General features: G+C 51.9%; 1 protein-coding gene across 2 annotated transcripts in view; it reads left to right on the forward strand.

The window, feature by feature from the left end:
• LOC146830124 (uncharacterized) overlaps nt 1-18819 on the forward strand; it is a 163799-nt gene that overhangs the window by 41651 nt on the left and 103329 nt on the right. For both annotated transcript variants that reach the window (XM_085604352.1, XM_085604354.1), the window contains exons 2-3: nt 8093-8148; nt 11330-11383. In XM_085604352.1, the coding sequence (XP_085460478.1) occupies nt 8093-8148; nt 11330-11383 (110 nt within the window). The remainder of the gene's footprint in view (nt 1-8092; nt 8149-11329; nt 11384-18819) is intronic.

Here is an 18819-nt window from a genome sequence, read left to right on the forward strand (position 1 = left end):
TCACCTGGGACGCCGAGACGACGCTATTTAGGGCGAGCCAGCTGCAAGGTGAGCCTGCTTTGGGTTCCTGTGGCCAAGATCTCTCTTGGCACCTCGCTTAGGACCGCGCTGGTCGCGCGCTTGTTTGCTCTGTATTTTTAAAAAAACCTTCGTTTTTTGGATTTTGTTTCTTTTACTTTTTAGCCTGCTTCCCTGCCTCTAAACCATTTCTGGCCCTTACTTGCACTCTAACTTTGGTGAACTCCACCGCTGTTGGGCGGATCCGGGTTACCGGGAGGGTTTGGGCTGAGCGCCATCTTGGAGTGGGGAGTAGTGCGAGCGCCATCTTTGAGCGTCCAGGTCACCTGGGACGCCGAGACGACGCTATTTAGGGCGAGCCAGCTGCAAGGTGAGCCTGCTTTGGGTTCCTGTGGCCAAGATCTCTCTTGGCACCTCGCTTAGGACCGCGCTGGTCGCGCGCTTGTTTGCTCTGTATTTTTAAAAAAACCTTCGTTTTTTGGATTTTGTTTCTTTTACTTTTTAGCCTGCTTCCCTGCCTCTAAACCATTTCTGGCCCTTACTTGCACTCTAACTTTGGTGAACTCCACCGCTGTTGGGTGGATCCGGGTTACCGGGAGGGTTTGGGCTGAGCGCCATCTTGGAGTGGGGAGTAGTGCGAGCGCCATCTTTGAGCGTCCAGGTCACCTGGGACGCCGAGACGACGCTATTTAGGGCGAGCCAGCTGCAAGGTGAGCCTGCTTTGGGTTCCTGTGGCCAAGATCTCTCTTGGCACCTCGCTTAGGACCGCGCTGGTCGCGCGCTTGTTTGCTCTGTATTTTTAAAAAAACCTTCGTTTTTTGGATTTTGTTTCTTTTACTTTTTAGCCTGCTTCCCTGCCTCTAAACCATTTCTGGCCCTTACTTGCACTCTAACTTTGGTGAACTCCACCGCTGTTGGGCGGATCCGGGTTACCGGGAGGGTTTGGGCTGAGCGCCATCTTGGAGTGGGGAGTAGTGCGAGCGCCATCTTTGAGCGTCCAGGTCACCTGGGACGCCGAGACGACGCTATTTAGGGCGAGCCAGCTACAAGGTGAGCCTGCTTTGGGTTCCTGTGGCCAAGATCTCTCTTGGCACCTCGCTTAGGACCGCGCTGGTCGCGCGCTTGTTTGCTCTGTATTTTTAAAAAAACCTTCGTTTTTTGGATTGTGTTTCTTTTACTTTTTAGCCTGCTTCCCTGCCTCTAAACCATTTCTGGCCCTTACTTGCACTCTAACTTTGGTGAACTCCACCGCTGTTGGGCGGATCCGGGTTACCGGGAGGGTTTGGGCTGAGCGCCATCTTGGAGTGGGGAGTAGTGCGAGCGCCATCTTTGAGCGTCCAGGTCACCTGGGACGCCGAGACGACGCTATTTAAAGCTCGTCAGACTAGCGCAGCGGTGACGCGCAGCGGTTGCGCCATCCCTGCGCCTGAGTCGTGCCAGAGTCCTGCCCGTCTGCGCTCGTCAGCGTCTCGGAGGCGGCCGAGGCGGGACTCTGGCATCTTGGGTAGGTGTGTAGGATGATTAGGTATAGTGCGGCCGCTTTATGTGCGCTCCGTCCCCCCAAGAGCGGTTGTATTTGTCTTTTCCCTGGTGGTCGACACCTGGCTAAAGGGTGCCCTGGATGTTCTTGGCGTCCCATATCATCTCCATCTCGCGCTCCCCTCTCCCTCCCCTTGGAATGTCAGTGTGCCTTGTTAAATACCAGATCCTTGGCGCGTCATTCCATGGAAATTTGGGACCTCCTTACGCTCTCGAAAATCTCCTGTCTTTTTTTGACAGAGACTTGGTTGGGGGCTGGCTCGGAACCTGACATCGCTAGTGCCCTTCCCCCCAACTTCACCATCTTAAGGAGGGATAGAACTGGAGGCAGAGGTGGTGGGGTGGCCTTAGTTGTTGACAAGTCCCTTGTCTGCACCTCTTATCCTGTAGATAATATCGCTGGTTGTGAAGCTCTGGGCTTTAGTCTCCAGCTGTCGGCTTCACATACCTGCACAGGAATTTTGATCTATAGACCTCCAGGGCCTCTAGGCTCGTTTTTCGAGGATTTACAGGTGGCACTGTCAGTACCCTGTGTGCGCTCGGCACACTGTGTACTGCTGGGCGACTTAAATCTGCACATGGACTCGACAACTGACGCCGATGCATCTAAATTACGGGACATTACCGAGATGCTCGGACTGACCTCTTTCATCGATAGTCCAACGCACGTGAAAGGGCATACGTTGGATTTAATCTTTTCCACTGTGCCAATTAAGGTGTCCTCCCCTTTGCCGGTTCTATGGTCCGACCATTATTTAATTAATTTCGCGTTGTTAGCTGAGCACCAGACGAGTCAAAGAGCTCATAAGGACGGGTCTCGTCAAGCTAGAGCCTTTCACCTGGTGTCAGCTGATATGCTCGCTGACGCACTCCATGCACATCCTTGCATTACGACTGGGAACTTAGAAGTCGACCTGCCGCTAGTCCAGGACTGGCTTCGGACAAGATTCGAGGAGCTTGCCCCTCGGAAACCGGTCAGGACAGCCCCCTGCCAGGATTCCGCTCCTTGGTTCACTGCTACTCTGCGAAAAGCGCGCCAGGACTGCAAAAGATCTGAAAGGCTCTGGCGGCGCAGATATGCGCCTGAGGAGAAACTGAAGTACAGGGGTGCGATAAAATCCTATCACAGACAGATTGCCGAAGCTAAAAAGATCTACTTCGAGCATAGAATAGACCAGGCTGATAACACGAGCCGGGAACTATTCCGAATTGTGAAGGAATTCGTAGAGCCGGTGGCGGCCGCTAGGGTTCACTCCCATACTGAGGAGTGGATCAAGCAGCTTGCTGACTTCTTTGTGGACAAGATCCGTAGGATTCAGGACTCCTTCGATCGGGTGGGGTCCCTGGAAGTGGCTGCAGCTGTGGAAAGTGATCTGAAGGTCCTTCCATCCGCTGCAGCCGAGCTGGCGCCCACTCTTTCGACGTTCCCCCCGCTATCCTGCGAGTCCTCTCTGGAACTGCTTTCCCGGCTGAAATCTGGATCCCCCTTGGATGCGTGTCCGGCTAAATGCCTGAGCTCGGTGGCACCAGCTATTAACAACTTGCTGAACCCCTTGCTCAACATGTCTCTGAGTTCTGGAGTGGTCCCTAAAGAATGGAAGCATGCTCTTATTCTCCCGCTCATTAAGAAACCTCTGCTCAAACCTTTACAGTGGGCCAACTATAGACCAATCTCCCTCCTCCCTGCTCTGGCGAAGGTGGCGGAGAAACATGTTCAGCATACTCTTACCACCTTTATAGAGAATAACAAACTGCTGCATGACTCCCAATCTGGTTTCCGTGCCAATTACAGTACGGAGACAGCTCTTGTGGAGGTGACCGACGCCATCAGGGAAACGCTTGATCTTGGGGGAAAGGCTATGTTGGTCTTGCTGGACCTGTCGGCGGCATTCGACACCGTCCCACACGCCGGCCTCCTCCTAAGACTCAGGGAGGTAGGTCTGCGGGGGACGGTGTTGGACTGGTTTCAATCCTTCTTAACCGACCGTCGGCAGGTGATCTGGGCTCCTCCGTTCTCCGCGGAAATGCCTTCGCTAGAGGTGGGGGTGCCTCAAGGATCCATCCTGAGCCCCACCATATTTAACATTTATGTGGCCCCTTTGGCGAAGGTCGCTGAGGCATTTGGAGCCCGGGTCATCTCATACGCTGATGACACCCAGCTCCTGTTTACCTGCAGGAAGGGAGAGGTTTTTAATGGCGACAGAATCAGAGACTGCCTGAGTGCTGTTTTTGCATGGTTTCAGCACCAGAACCTGAAATGTAACTCGGATAAGTCCGAGTTGCTCTTTTTTGGCTGCGCTGAGGACCCTGGCTGGAAATCGTGGTGGCCTTCAGACATGTTCCCCCCTGAGAAACCATCTGCCCAAGTAAAAAATATGGGTGTGGTATTTGACGACAGTCTTTCTTTTCGTCCCCACATCACGGGCCTGGCGGGGAAATGTTTCGGTATCTTGAAGATGGTGAGGAAATTTCTCCCACTGCTTTCCCTTCAATATCGCAAGAACATCGTGCAAGCACTTGTGGGCTCGCGTTTAGACTACGCTAACGCACTTTTCTCTGGTCTGCCTAAATATCTGGTATCCAGATTGCAAGTTGTCCAAAACTCGGCGGCCAGAGCCATCTTTGGCCTTCCACGGAGAGCCAGTGCCTCTCTACTGCGCGGTAGGCTGCATTGGCTGTCTATCCCTAGCAGAATTAGTTTCAAGGTCCTCACGTTGGCGTTTAAAGCCCTCCACTGCATTGGCCCAGCTTACCTCAGGAAGCGGATTGCTCTCTACGTTCCCCGGAGGAGTTTGAGATCTGCTGACCTGGCTAAAGTGGAGGTACCAGTGATCAAACGCGTGCGGATGGGAGGCCGGTCTTTCCAGTTTATGGCGGCCAGTTTGTGGAATGAGCTCCCTCTGTCACTCCGCAAGGCTAACAATCTTCTGGCCTTTAGAAAGGAGCTCAAGACGCTCCTCTTCTCCGCCTAACCAGTGGGCCTACAGTGTTTCTGCCGCTGGGTTTTTCTTGGTTGTGTTCAGGACTCTCTGCCAAAGCGCCGGGACACCCGTTCTGGGTAGCCGTGCGCTCAAGAAATATAGTTCTAACATAACGTGCCAATATAGTCTTGTAAACGTGGCCATAATCCTTCCCAGAGCCCGCGGGGTTCCAACGAGGGGGCAGAGTTAATTGGAGAGCCCCAGTGACGCTCACAGAGGGCACGGTTGTGCCCGGGCCTATTTGATTACTCACAGCTGCCCTGCCAGACAGAGGGCAGCTGCAACATTCTGGACTTGGGATCAGAGGGCACAGTAAGTGCCAGGCCTTTTCTTTGATTTCTACAGCTGCCCAGCAATTAGTGGGCAGCTGCCACATTTAGGCGGTGCAACTGCGCACTTCTGCTTTTACTGCATGCACAGCCAGCCCGGACATTCGGGACATTGGGCATTTTGAGCCCCTGTGAGAGGCCAGGTGGCCTGGGGCCAGTTTTAGTGTGTGTACCCCCGATTGGGGTACACTGTGTCCATGTTAATGATTGCCTAAGGTGATTCATGTGGTCTATGCTAATGTGATCCATGCCTTATATGATGTAGGCATCCTATATTTTATGTTACAGGATCCAGTTCTCAGTTCAGTATTTGACCAGTAGTTACTGGTGGTGCTCTACATTTACTATTTGTGCTACATTTACAAGAGGGGATTTGTGATGGTTTTAACAGTGGCCCCATGGCCCTGTCTTGTGTAAATAGTCCCCTGTAAATACTGCCTAGTGCCAGTTGGCACAGTATACATTGTGTATTTATTATCTAATGTGTTTATTATTATGCAAAGGCTATTTTTAAATATAACCTTGTGTGGAGTTTCTTTTGTGGGGTGCCTGGGGTGTTGTTGCTGTGTGCGTGCGCAAACGCTTTACACATTGCCTCCGGGATAAGCCTGACTGCCCGTGCCAAGCTACCAAGGGGGTGAGCAGGGGTTATCTTTGGCGTGTAACTTCCTTGCCCTGACTAGAGTGGTGGTTTCTGCCTGGCTTTGGCGCGAACCTTAGCCAACCAGAAATCCCATTTCTAACACCTTTCATCAAAGAATATTGGGAATAGAATTAGCATTTTATACAACTATGTGGACGACTCCCAGATTCTTTCTCCGCTGGAGGATTGTACTGCTTCCCAGGAAAACTTTCAAACTATTATGCGGTAGAGTTGGGAGTGAATGGCCAATAACCGATTGAAACTCAATGCTGACAAGACCGAAATCATGACTCTACAAAATAAAGACAGCTCATGGATCCAATTGTATCAGCCTGCTGGGCTGGGACAGGCTCCCTCCCCTATTGGCATTCTGCTATAAGCCTTGGAGTCATCACTGATAGCGGCCTGACCTTAAAACCACAAATTGGTGCAGTGATCTCTTCCTGCATACTAACATTAAGAAAGATTACACAAATAGCCATGTTTCCCTCGGGAGAAACATTAAAACGGGTCATTCAAGCTTTAGTAATAGCTAAACTAGATTATGCATATTACCTCTCTTCTCAAGCCTCCAAGAAAAGTTGATCAAAGAACTAGAAATTGTTCATAATCAAACTCTAGGTTGAGCAACAAGGCACCTAGGGGCATATTAACAAGCGGCAGCGATAATCATCACTGGCCGCACCTAGCGTGAGTTTCCCTATCGCTGGAATTTATCGACAAGCTAGCGCTGTATTTACAACGCTTAGCGCATTGGCGATGAAAATTCCAGCAATAGCAGGGAAATGTCCCAACATCGCTGGAAAACCAGCGATGTTCCCTGCAAAACAGCGATGACCTTGCTGATACGACCCTGTGGTCGTAACCCCACATTCCTCCTCCCATGCAAAGTATGCCTAACACTGGATTTTAGCAGACGTTAAAATCCAGCGTTAATGGCCGGTTAGCGCGATTTTGTGTATCGCTACGCCGGCCGGGGCATTGTTGTAAATATCGCGAAGTTGCCTTCACGATATTTTCCCATGTAGTCTATTGAGGCATGCCTACTTTGCATCTCATTTACGATGCGATGCAAAGCGGGTGCTAAATCACAGAAACACGCGCTAGCGTGTCCTTGCTAATATTGCGATAAAATTATCGCCGCTTTTCGGCCGAAAACGGACGCTAAAGCGGCGATAATTTTATCTCCCCCTCTTGTTAATATGTCCCCGAGAGACTCACACACCTCACCCATGCTCCGGGAACTTCACTGGCTGCCTGTGGAACAAGGGATCACATTTAAAGTTTGCTGCTGCACCGCCCAAGCCTTAGTGGGAAACGGAAATCAATTTTTAAGGACGAAACTGTCAAAGTACTGTCCAGTACAGGAACTCTGCGTTTCTGCTGGCTGTTTCTAGATTTAAGAAAGAGGGAATGGGTGGCCTCAGTTTTTCTCATATGGCTCCATCTATTTGGAATTCACTCCCTCTCCCTCTTTTCCATTGCAGAATAATCATGTTTCCGTTCTTAGAAACGTGGCTTTTCAGACACGCCTATACTGGTCAATCACTGTCTGTCTTTTGCTAATTTGTCAGCAATTCACCCCATAGCGCCAAGAAACTTTTGGTGATGATGTGCTCAATAAATAAAAATGAACATGACATTGTCTGTTCAAAAATAATAAACATAATATCCTACAATCCTTCTTTATAATCGCGTGTTGACAAGCCTATCCTCTTCTGGCTTCCAAGCACATCCAAATACGGCTTAAAATGTTTGCTGGCTTACCGCTGGTTGGTTTTATTGTCACTCTCTTTTGCTTGCTCCTTATTCGTCAGCTTGCGATGGCTTCCCTACCTCTTCCTTTGTGTGTCACTCCTCAAGTGCATAGCTTCTTCACCATCCTTTTGATTGGCTGTCTCCTATCCTTCCACTGCTGTCTTTAATGGATCTTATTTCTTCTTTTTCATTACCCACTCCATTTGAGTGCATATGTTTTCCAGCTTTCTCCCTCATGTGCTCTCCCCCATGCTGCTTGTTGCTCTCTCCCTTGTGTGCTTCTCCCCTCCCCCTCGGGTCGCTCTCTCCCTTTTGTGCTTCTCCCCGCCCACAGTGTTGCTCTCTCCTCGTGTGATGATTTTCACCTCTTCTCCCCGACTCGTCTTAATTATTTTTCATTTAATTTCACATCCCGCCTCCTTCTCCATTACCCCCACTGATGTGGTCCTTTAAAAACATTTTTTTTTAAATATTTTTGGGAGAGCCAGGCTTTTGTGCTTCCCCAATTTTATTTGTATTCACTGATCCATCTCAGATTTGTAATATAAAACAAACTGCACCCACGTCATTTTGCAGGCACACACATGTGCTTTCATCTTGGGTGTGTATATGTCTTCAAACTTGCACGTGCCTATGGAATGATGTGCCTGCTAATAGTGGCTGCGTCATTGCGTCTTTTTCTTATATTTGTTATTCTTGATGTACTCATGTTAATCTCTATCTTTATATAGATATACTTATATGAATTTGTTTTTGAATACTTATCCTTGTCTGATTCTCATTTATTTTTCTTCGCCGGACTCTTATTTTTCTGTTTTTTGCAGGGTCTTGCTGCTCTCCTGCGCTGTGGCCTTCATCTTGGCCATCGTTGCTGCTGATGGTAAGACGTCATCAGACTCTTTGTACTCAATATCCCCAGTATCCCTATGGACCTTAATGTAAAGCCTGCATTGATGACAATATACCTTATGCATAGCATTTGATCTAGGTTCCATAACTTGTAACTCTATGTACCCAATGTTTTCTATACACTCCATATGTCCTGCTGTATAACATATGTACACCTCACTATGTCCTATGACAATGTACTGATCCCATCTGCCTGTAGAAAACCCCCAAGCATGTCCCTTTTTCTGTGCCTATATTAAAATCTACCCTGAGATTAGAATGTTTATTGAAGACAATGGTTCATATATACAGCTATTTTTGACTGCATGGTTCGGCCCCTTCCCGAGCCCTAGTGGGTCCTAGGCCTTCTTCAGGGCTTATAAGATCCTAATTCATCTGCATTCTTTCACGCAGCATATTTGTAAAATAAGGTGTAAATCTCTCATACCTGTTTGGAAGGGATGGCTCCCGTAATTTAGGGACATTCTCACTTCCTGACATAAGTAAATGTCACTTCCTTGTAATGAAACATTCATCAAAAGATCAGCGCTGTTTGCCTACCTATACATGATCCTTCTTTAGCCTTAATGGACCCCTATTTTGCATGAAAAAAATGTGGATTAGTTCGGCAAAAATTGCTGAGTGTAAGAACGACTGTCTTTAATAAACATCCTAATCTAATTTTTAATCATATCTTGTGTACCCTCTGAATAAAGAGATACATCCCCTGGGTATACCCTAAAATATTTTAAATTTACTGGATCCATACTTCTATCCAAGCAAGTTTATTCAGAACTCCCACTACTGTTTGTGTTTATCGAGGTGGTTTCACCCGACTGGATATGGAGAGGGCACAGATGTGCCTAACAAAAATGAATGCGTCCATCTGTAACGCAATTGGTGCTCAAGTAAAGGGCTCTGATACCTAATATCCTCAGGTGTAGTTAGTGCTACATAAAACTCTCAAATGTTTTTAAAAAAAGATGTTGATGCATGCCATAAACAGGTGTGGACGAGTTTTCTTCTTCCAGGATCTTTTGATACCTAGGATAGGTGACGAGATATCCACTTGAGGTCACTATATAGCGACCTATGTACCTGCTGTGTATGTATTTGTTTATGAGGTTCTATTATTACCTCCAATGGTGCAATATTTCCCTAAATGATATTTGGGCACAATATTTTTGTCAGATGACACTTAACCTTGATAACATAGGGCCTCATTGTGATGGTTTGCAAAAGCACTGCAGGCAGGGAGACGAAGGACTTCTGGGTGGAAATGGTCTGGGGAGGCTCACAAAGGCGGCATGCCTTTGAAGCTTCCCCTTCATGATCCTGCCCATCCTGGGGGAGGAGGCTTGGCACCTCGTCCCAGGATGTGCATTGTTTCAGGTCCCCGAGAGCAGCAGCTCTCGACCCAGGGGTCCAGAGACATGTCTGGTGGTGGCAGCCTAAGCAGCCACTCAGTCAGGTCACTAGAAGATGGTCGAGTTTCAGGGAGCATCCCTAAGGTGCCCTCTGTTGTGCATTTTACATTAAATCCCACACTGGCATCAGTGTGGGTTTAATGTGCTGAGAAGTTTGATACCAAACTTCCCAGTCTTCAGCGTAGCCATTATGGGGCTGTGGAGTTTGTGATGACGAACATCTGTGCTCGCTAAAACTGAGTACTTCCCACCTGACTGTTCTCTTTAGGGCTTGGGTGCACCATTCCAGGTCTGTCCCTGATCTGGACAAAAACAAAGCAAGAACTGTGTGGGGTGATGGGGTCCTAGTGTGGAGGAATTTCTTGTTTATGATTAAAATAGAAGAAAGACTTAGGACCTGATTTACTTAGGACCTGATTTAAGGTTTGGCGTACCGTTCTCCATCCTTCAGTGTGGCAGAGAACATTACCTCTGCCACCCTGACAGACTTCCAAATTTAGAGCGGCCTGCTGGCTCAGTGGTCATCTCTGTACACTTAAACAAACCACCGCCATGGCAGTTCCTTTAAATGTGCAACCTTTTTTGTGGACAGCTGCCCTCAGTTTTTAGGGTCAGAGTTTGTCTAATATAAACAAAAAGCTCATGACTCCCACTTCCTGGGAGTTTTCATCTAAGGTGAGGTGGTCATTATTGTCTTTTTTCTGTCCCTCACTGCCAGTGACTGACAGAAAATAAAATTATTAGACCATCCACCCTAAATAGGGCGAGCGGTGTAGGTTCATTCCTCCAACAACCCCTATTATGTCTGGCATTGTAGGAAACTTTCTGTTCACAAAGCCAACGGGACTTCGGTCCAGGGAAACCTTAAAGGTCCGCCTGACTCTAAATGAGGGTTTAGCAGACAGGGTGCTCAGATGTTTATGCGACAGAGTACCCTCCCCACCAACCTGAACGCAGGCACTAAAGCCAGAGCAGGGAGGGAGTTTCTATGGAGAGTGAGAAATCCCACTCCTCAAAGGTGACTACTGGTGCGTAAAATCTGCAGAATTTGCTTTGCGTACTTATGCTAAATTTCGCTTAAAACATGCATAATTACGTAAAATGAAAAACTGCATTTTGTTTATGATTTTAGCGTGAAATGCACCCCTACTTTGAAAGCAAAGACACAGCAACAAAAACGAAAGCATAGAGAACAGCCGCTCGAGCTCTGTCGTTCACGTTGTTCCTGTGCGTTCATGTTCAAAGTTTACTGTAAAGGCGCCTTTGTACTGTGAACGGTGCTTTATTATGTTATGAAGCGTAATAGGATACATTTAGACATTTCGCATAACAAGGGTTATTTGAATTTCTGGTCATTACGCTAAATACGCTGCCCTAATGCTCATTTCCCCTGGGAGTAGTAAGGCGCGGGGGCAAGGAAGTCTGATGAGAGGGTAAAGAATGCGAGTTCTGAGTAGTCCAGGGCCTCAAAACCCGTGGTGTTTGCCCTTTTTATTTTCAGCTCCCTCATGTGAGGTAATGAGTGACCCTCACCTTGCTCTTGGCCACCTATTAATGTTTTCTCACTATCAGTATTTAAAATGTGAAATACCCTTCTGGTGGGGGGTCAGATTCTTCTACCCCCCCCCCCCCCCACGCCCCCACCCCCACCACCACGTACCTCTGCGCGCCCAAGGGAAGTAGGGTCAGCCCGACAGGTTAAAGAACAGTTCTCTAAGCTCAGCTCTTTCCTTTGTTTCATTGCAGAAGTGACAGCCTCCACGGTGCAGCCCACCCCCTTCTCTGGGGGCCAAACTAGAGGTAAGAGTGGGGAGTCCAGACCTGCCATGGAGGGTCTGAGATCTGAGTTAATGAGGGTCTGAGGCATGGTCGAATGAGGGTCTGAGGCCTGGGTTAATGAGGGTCTGAGGTCTGGGTGCATGACTGTCTGAGGCCTGGATTAGTGAGGGTCTGAGCCCTGGGTTAGTGAGGGTCCGAGGCCTGGGTGAATGGGGGTTTGAGGCCTGGGTGAATGGGGGTTTGAGGCCTGGGTGAATGAGGGTTTGAGGCCTGGGTGAATGAGGGTTTGAGGCCTGGGTGAATGAGGGTTTGAGGCCTGGGTGAATGAGGGTCTGAGGCCTGGGTGAATGAGGGTCTGAGGCCTGGGTGAATGAGGGTCTGAGGCCTGGGTGAATGATGGTCTGAGGCTTGGTTTGATGAGTGTCTGAGGCCTGGGTTAATGAGGGTCTGAGGCCTGGGTTAATGAGGGTCTGAGGCCTGGGTGAATGGGGGTCTGAGGCCTGGGTGAATGGGGGTCTGAGGCCTAGGTGAATGAGGGTCTGAGTCCTGGGTGAATGAGGGTCTGAGACCTGGGTTAATGAGGGCCTGAGGCCTGGGTGAATGGGGGTCTGAGGCCTGGGTGAATGAGGGTCTGTGGCCTGGGTGAATGAGGGTCTGTGGCTTGGGTGAATGGGGGTCTGAGGCCTGGGTGATTGAGGGTCTGAGGCCTGGTTAACTATAGTCCGAGGCCTGGGTGAATGAGGGTCTGGGGCCTGAGTTAATGAGGGTCTGAGGTCTGGGTTCATGAGGGTCTGAGGCCTGGATGAATTAGGGTCTGAGGCCTGAGATAATGAGGGCCTGAGGCCTGGGTTACTGAGGGTCTGATGCCTGGGTTAGTGAGGGGATGAGGCCTGGGTTAATGAGGGTCTGAGGCCTGGGTGAATGAAGGTCTGAGGCCTTGGTGAATGAAGGTCTGAGGCCTGGGTTAATGAGGGTTGGAGGCCTGAGTTAATGAGGGAATGAGGCCTGAGTTAATGAGGCCTGGGTTAATAAGGCCTGGGTTAATGAGGGTCTGAGGTCTGGATTAATGAGGGTCTGAGGCCTGGGTGAATGGGGGTCTGAGGCCTGGGTTAATGAGGGTCTGAGGTCTGGATTAATGAGGGTCTGAGGCCTGGGTGAATGGGGGTCTGAGGCCTGGGTGAATGGGGGTCTGAGGCCTAGGATAATGAGGTTTTGAGGCTTGGGTAATGAGGGTCTAAGGCCTGGGTGAATGATGACAGAGAAAGGTGTTATGGGAGAAGAGATCGGGGGTTTCTACAGGCTGGTGTGCAGATGAAGGTTTCTAATCCAGAGGTGAAGGGTTATAGTGTAGAGCTGAATGTTTCTGTTGCACTGCTGACAGGGACATACCCACTCTAGCGTGGATCCGGAGCCGTCTAGCATGGAGCCGGAGGCATCTAGCGTGGAGACGGAGGTGTTTAGCGTGGAGCCGGAAGCATCTAGTGTGGACCTGGGGGCGTCTAGTGTGGAGTCAGAGGCATCTAGCCTAGAGCCGGAGGCATCTAGCGTGGAGACAGAGGCGTCTAATGTGGAGCCAGAGGTGCCTCGGGTGGAGCCGGAAGTGCCTCGGGTGGAGCCGGAGGTGTCTAGTTGGGGGCCGGAGGTGTATAGTTTGGAGCCGGGGGGGTCTAGCAGGGACCTGAGGTTTCTAGTCTGGAGCTGGAGGCATCTAGCGTAGAGCTGGAGGCATCTAGCGTAGAGCTGGAGGCATCTAGCGTAGAGCCAGAGGAATCTAGCGTTGAGCCAGAGGAATCTAGCGTTGAGCCAGAGGCATCTAGGGCGGAGCCGGAGGCTTCTAGCATGGAGCCAGAGGCATCTATCGCAGAGCCGGAGGGGTCTAGCGCGGAGCTGGAGAAGTCTAGTGCGGAGCCAGAGGCGTCTAGCATGGAGCCAGTGGAGTCTAGTGCGGAACCGGAGACGTTTAGCATGGAGCCGGAGTCATCTAGCGCAGAGCCGGAGGCATCTAGTGTGGAGATGGAGGCATCTAGCTTAGAGCCGTAGGCGTCTAGCGTAGAGCCAGAGGCATCTAGCGTGCAGCCAGAGGCATCCAGCGTGGAGCCAGAGGCATCTAGCGTGGAACAGGAATTGTCTAGCGTGGAGCCGGCGGCGTCTAGATTGGAGCCGGAGGGGTCTAGCATAGAGCTGGAGGCATCTACCGTGGAGCTGGAGGCGTCTGGTGTGGAGCCAGAGGTGTCTTGCTTAGAGATGGAGGCATCTAGTGTAGAGCCGGAGGTGTCTAGTCTGGAGCCAGAGGCATCTAGTCTGGAGCAGGAGGTGTCTAGTCTGGAGCTGCGGTGTCTAAAGTGGAGCCGCGGTGTCTAGTGTGGGGACGCTGGCGTCTAGCGTAGAGCTGGAGACGTCTAGTGTAGAGCTGGAGGTGTCTAGCGTAGAGCTGAAGGTGTCTAGCATAGTGCTGGAGGTATCTAACGTGGAGAAGGAAGCATCTAGCATGGAGCCCAAGGCGTCTAGTGTGGAGCCCGAGGTGTCTAGTGTAGAGCTGGAGGCGTCTAGTGTGGAGCCAGAGGCATCTTGTGTAGAGCCGGAGGCGTCTAGTGTAGAGCCGGAGGCGTCTAGTGTAGAGCCGGAGGCGTCTAGTGTAGAGCTGGAGGCGTCTAGTGTAGAGCTGGAGGCGTCTAGTGTGGAGCTGGAGGTGTCTAGTGTGGAACTGCAGCATCTATCATGGAGTCGGAGGCGTCTATCATGGAGCCGGAGGCGTCTATCGCGGAGCCGGAGGCGTATAGTGCAGAGCCGGAGGCATCTAGCACAGAGCCGGAGGCATCTAGTGCAGAGCCGGAGGCGTCTAGCGTGGAGTTAGAGGGGTCTAGTGTGGAGCCGGAGGTGTCTAGCTTGTAGCTGGAGGTGTCTAGCGTCGAGCAGGAGGTGTCTGGTCTGGAGCCGGAGGTGTCTGGTCTGGAGTTGGAGGTGTCTAGTCTGGAGCAGCGGTGTCTAGAGTGGAGCCTCGGTGACTAGTGTGGAGCCGGCGGCGTCTAGCGTAGAGCTGGAGGCGTCTAGTGTAGAGCTGGAGGTGTCTAGCATAGAGCTGAAGGTATCTAGCGTAGTGCTGGAGGTAGCTAGCGTGGAGAAGGAGGCGTCTAGCGTGGAGCCGGAGGTGTCTAGTGTGGAGCCGGAGGCGTCTAGCATGGAGCAGGAGGCATCTAGAGTAGAGCCGGAGGCGTCTAGCGTGGAGCCGGAGGCATCTAGTGTGGAGCCAGAGGTGTCTAGCGTGGAGCCGGTGGTGTCTAGCGTGTAACTGGAGGTCTCCAGTGGGAGCCGCTAGGCATCTAGCGCAGAGCCTGAGGCATCTAGCGTAGAGCAGGAGGCATCTAGCATGGAGCCAGAGGCATGTAGCGTGGAGCCAGAGGCTTCTATCTTAGAGATGAAGGCATCTAGTGTAGAGCCGGAGGTGTCTAGTGTAGAGCCGGAGGTGTCTAGTCTGGAGCCGGAGGCGTCTAGTCTGGAGCCGGAGGTGTCTAGTCTGGAGCTGCGGTTTCTAGAGTGGAGCCGCGGTGTCTAGTGTGGAGCAGGAGGTGTCTAGCGTGTGACTGGAGGTCTCCAGTGTAGAACTGGAGGTGTCTAGTGTAGAGCTGGAGGTGTCTAGTTTGGAGCCGGAGGTGTCTGGTGTTGAGCCGGAGGTGTCTGGTGTGGCACCGGAGGTGTCTAGTTTGGACCCTGAGGCGTCTAACGTGGTGCTTGAGGTGTCTAGTTTGGAGCCGAACGTGTCTAGTGTGGAGCCGGTGGAGTGTAGTGTGGAGCCGAAGGTGTCTAGTGTGGAGCCGGAGGTGTCTAGTGTGGAGCCGGAAATGTCTAGTGTGGAGCCAAAGGTTTCTAATGTGGAGCCGGAGGTGTCTAGTGTGGAGCCAGAGAAGTCTAGTTTGGAGCCGGACTCGTCTAGTTTGGAGCCTGAGGCATCTAGTGTGGAGCTGGAGGTGTCTAGTGTGGAGCCTGAGGCATCTAGCGTGGCGCCTGAGGTGTCTAGTGTGGAGCCGGAGGCATCTAGCATGGCTCCGAAGGTGTCTAGTTGGAACCGGAGGTGTCTAGTTTGGAGTCGAAGGTTTCTAGCATGGCGACGGAGGTGTCTAGTTTGGAGCCAGAGGCATCTAGTGTGGAGCCGGAGGTGTCTAGTGTGAAGCTGGAGGCATTTAGTGTGGTGCCGGAGCTGTCTACTTTGGAGCCGGAGGCATCTAGTGTGGAGCCGGAGGTGTCTAGTGTGGAGCCAGAGGAGTCTAGTGTGGAGCCGGAGGTGTCTAGCATGGCGACGGAGGTGCGTAGTTTGGAGGTGGAGGCTTCTAGTGTGGAGCCGGAGGTGTCTAGTGTGGAGCCGGAGGCATCTAGCGTGGCGTCGGAGGTGTCTAGTTTGGAGCCGGAGTCATCTAGTGTGCAGCCAAAGGTGTCTAGTGTGGAGCTGGAGGTGTCTAGTGTGGAGCCAGAGGTGTCTAGCATGTAACTGGAGGTGTCCAGTATGGAGCTGAAGGTGTCTAGTGTGGAGCCGGAGGTTTCCAGTGTGGAACCGGAGGTGTGTAGTGTGGATCCGAAGGGGTCTAGTGTGAAGCCGGAGGAGTCTAGTGTGGAGTCAGAGGCGTCTAGTGTGGAGCCGGAGACATCTAGTGTGGAGCCGGATGTGTCTAGCGTGGAGCCGGAGGCATTTAGTATGGTGCCGGAGGTGTCTAGTGTGGAACCAAAGGCATCTAGCATGGCTCAGGAGGTGTCTAGTTTGGAACCAGAGCTGTCTAGTTTGGAACCGAAGGGGTCTAGCATGGCGACGGACGTGTCTAGTTTGGAGCTGAAGGCATCTAGTTTGGAGCTGGAGGCATCTAGTGTGAAGCCAGAAGTGTCTAGTGTGGAGCTGGAGGCGTCGAGCATGGCACCGGAGGTGTCTAGTTTGGAGCTGGAGGCATCTAGTGTGGAGCCAGAGGTGTCTAGTGTGGAGCCAGAGGTGTCTGTTGTGGAGCCAGAGACACTGGAGGTGTCCAGTTTGAAGCCGGAGGTGTCTAGTGTGGAGCCGGAGGAGTCTAGTGTGGAGCCGGAGGTGTCTAGTGTGGAGCCGGAGGAGTCTAGTGTGGAGCCGGAGGTGTCTAGTTCGAAGCCAGAGGTGTCTAGTTAGGAGCCGAAGGTGTCTAGCATGGCGACTGAGGTGTCTAGTTTGGAGCCAGAGGCATCTAGTGTGGAGCCGGCGATGTCTAGTGTGGACCCGGAGGTGTCTAGTGTGGCACCAGAGGGGTCTATTGTGGAGCCAGAGGCGTCTAGCTTGGAGCTGGAGGTGTCTAGCGTGGTGCCGGACGTGCCGGAGGAGTCTAGTGTGGAGCCGGAGGAGTCTAGTGTGGAGCTGGAGGTGTGTAGTGTAGAGCTGGAGGTGTCTAGTTTGGAGCGGAATGTTTCTAGTGTGGCACCTGAATTGTCTAGTTTGGAGCCGGAGGCGTCTAACATGGCACTGGAGGTGTCTAGTGTGGAGCTGGAGGTGTCTAGTGTGGAGACGGAGAAGTCTTTTGTGGAGCCGGAGGAGTCTTTTGTGGAGCCGGAGGTGTCTAGTGTGGAGCCGGAGGTGTCTAATGGGGAGCCGGAGGCGTCTAGTGTGGAGCCGGAGGTGTCTAATTTGGAGCCAGAGGAGTCTAGTGTGGAGCCGGAGATGTCTAGCGTGTAACTGGAGGTCTCCAGTGTAGAGCCAGAGGTGTCTATTGTGGAGCCAGAGGTGTCTATTGTGGAGCCAGAGGTGTCTAGTTTGGAGCCAGAGATGTCTAGTGTGGAGCCGGAGGTGTCTAGTGTGGCACCTGAAGTGTCTAGTTTGGAGCCGGGGCGTCTAACGTGGCGCTGGATGTATCTAGTGTGGAGCCGGAGGTGTCTAGCGTGTAACTGGGGGTCTCCTGTGTAGAGTCAGAGGTGTCTATTGTGGAGCCAGAGGTGTCTAGTGGGGAGCCGGAGGCATCTAGCGTGGCTCCGAAGGTGTCTAGTTGGAACCGGAGGTGTCTAGTTTGGAGTCAAAGGTGTCTAGCATGGCGACGGAGGTGTCTAGTTTGGAGCCGGAGGCATCTAGTGTGGAGTCGGAGGTTTCTAGTGTGAAGCTGGAGGCATCTAGTGTGGTGCCGGAGCTGTCTACTTTGGAGCCGGAGGCATCTAGTGTGGAGCCGGAGGTGTCTAGTGTGGAGCCAGAGGAGTCTAGTGTGGAGCCGGAGGTGTATAGTGTGGAGCTGGAGGAGTCTAGTGTGGAGCCGGAGGTGTCTAGCATGGCGACGGAGGTGCGTAGTTTGGAGGTGGAGGCTTCTAGTGTGGAGCCGGAGGTGTCTAGTGTGGAGCCGCAGGCATCTAGCGTGGCGCCGGAGGTGTCTAGTTTGGAGCCGGAGTCATCTAGTGTGGAGCCAAAGGTGTCTAGTGTGGAGCCGGAGGTGTCTAGCATGGAGCCGGAGGTGTCTAGCGTGGCACCTGAGGTATTTATTGTGGCGCCGAAGGTGTCTAGTGTGGAGCCGGAGGTGTCTAGCATGTAACTGGAGGTGTCCAGTATGGAGCTGAAGGTGTCTAGTGTGGAGCCGGAGGTGTCCAGTGTGGAAACGGAGGTGTATAGTGTGGATCCAAAGGGGTCTAGTGTGAAGCCGGAGGAGTCTAGTGTGGAGTCGGAGGCGTCTAGTGTGGAGCCGGATGTGTCTAGCGTGCAGCCGGAGGCATTTAGCATGGCTCCGGAGGTGTCTAGTTTGGAACCGGAGCTGTCTAGTTTGGAACCGAAGGTGTCTAGCATGGCGACGGACGTGTCTAGTTTGGAGCTGAAGGCATCTAGTTTGGAGCCGGAGGCATCTAGTGTGAAGCCAGAAGTGTCTAGTGTGGAGCTGGAGGCGTCTAGCATGGCACCTGAGGTGTCTAGTTTGGAGCTGGAGGCATCTAGTGTGGAGCCAGAGGTGTCTAGTGTTACGCCGGAGATGTCTGTTGTGGAGCCAGAGGCATCTACCGTGACACTGGAGGTGTCCAGTTTGAAGCCGGAGGTGTCTAGTGTGGAGCCGGAGGAGTCTAGTGTGGAGCCGGAGGTGTTTAGTGTAGAGCCGGAGGTGTCTAGTTTGAAGCCGAAGGTGTCTAGCATGGCGACTGAGGTGTCTAGTTTTGAGCCAGAGGAATCTAGTGTGGAGCCGGAGATGTCTAATGTGGAGCCTGAGGCATCTAGCGTGGCGCCAGAGGTGTCTAGTTTGGAGCCGGAGTCATCTAGTGTGGAGTCGGAGGTGTCTAGTGTGGCACCAGAGGTGTCTATTGTGGAGCCAGAGGCGTCTAGCTTGGAGCTGGAGGTGTCTAGCGTGGCGCCGGACGTGTCTAGTGTTAGCCGGAGGAGTCTAGTGTGGAGGCGGAGGAGTCTAGTGTGGAGCTGGAGGTGTGTAGTGTAGAGCTGAAGGTGTCTAGGTTGGAGCGGAAGGTTTCTAGTGTGGCACCTGAATTGTCTAGTTTGG

Source organism: Triturus cristatus, chromosome 5_1 (genome assembly GCF_964204655.1).
Source record: "Triturus cristatus chromosome 5_1, aTriCri1.1, whole genome shotgun sequence".
Lineage (NCBI taxonomy): Eukaryota > Metazoa > Chordata > Amphibia > Caudata > Salamandridae > Triturus > Triturus cristatus.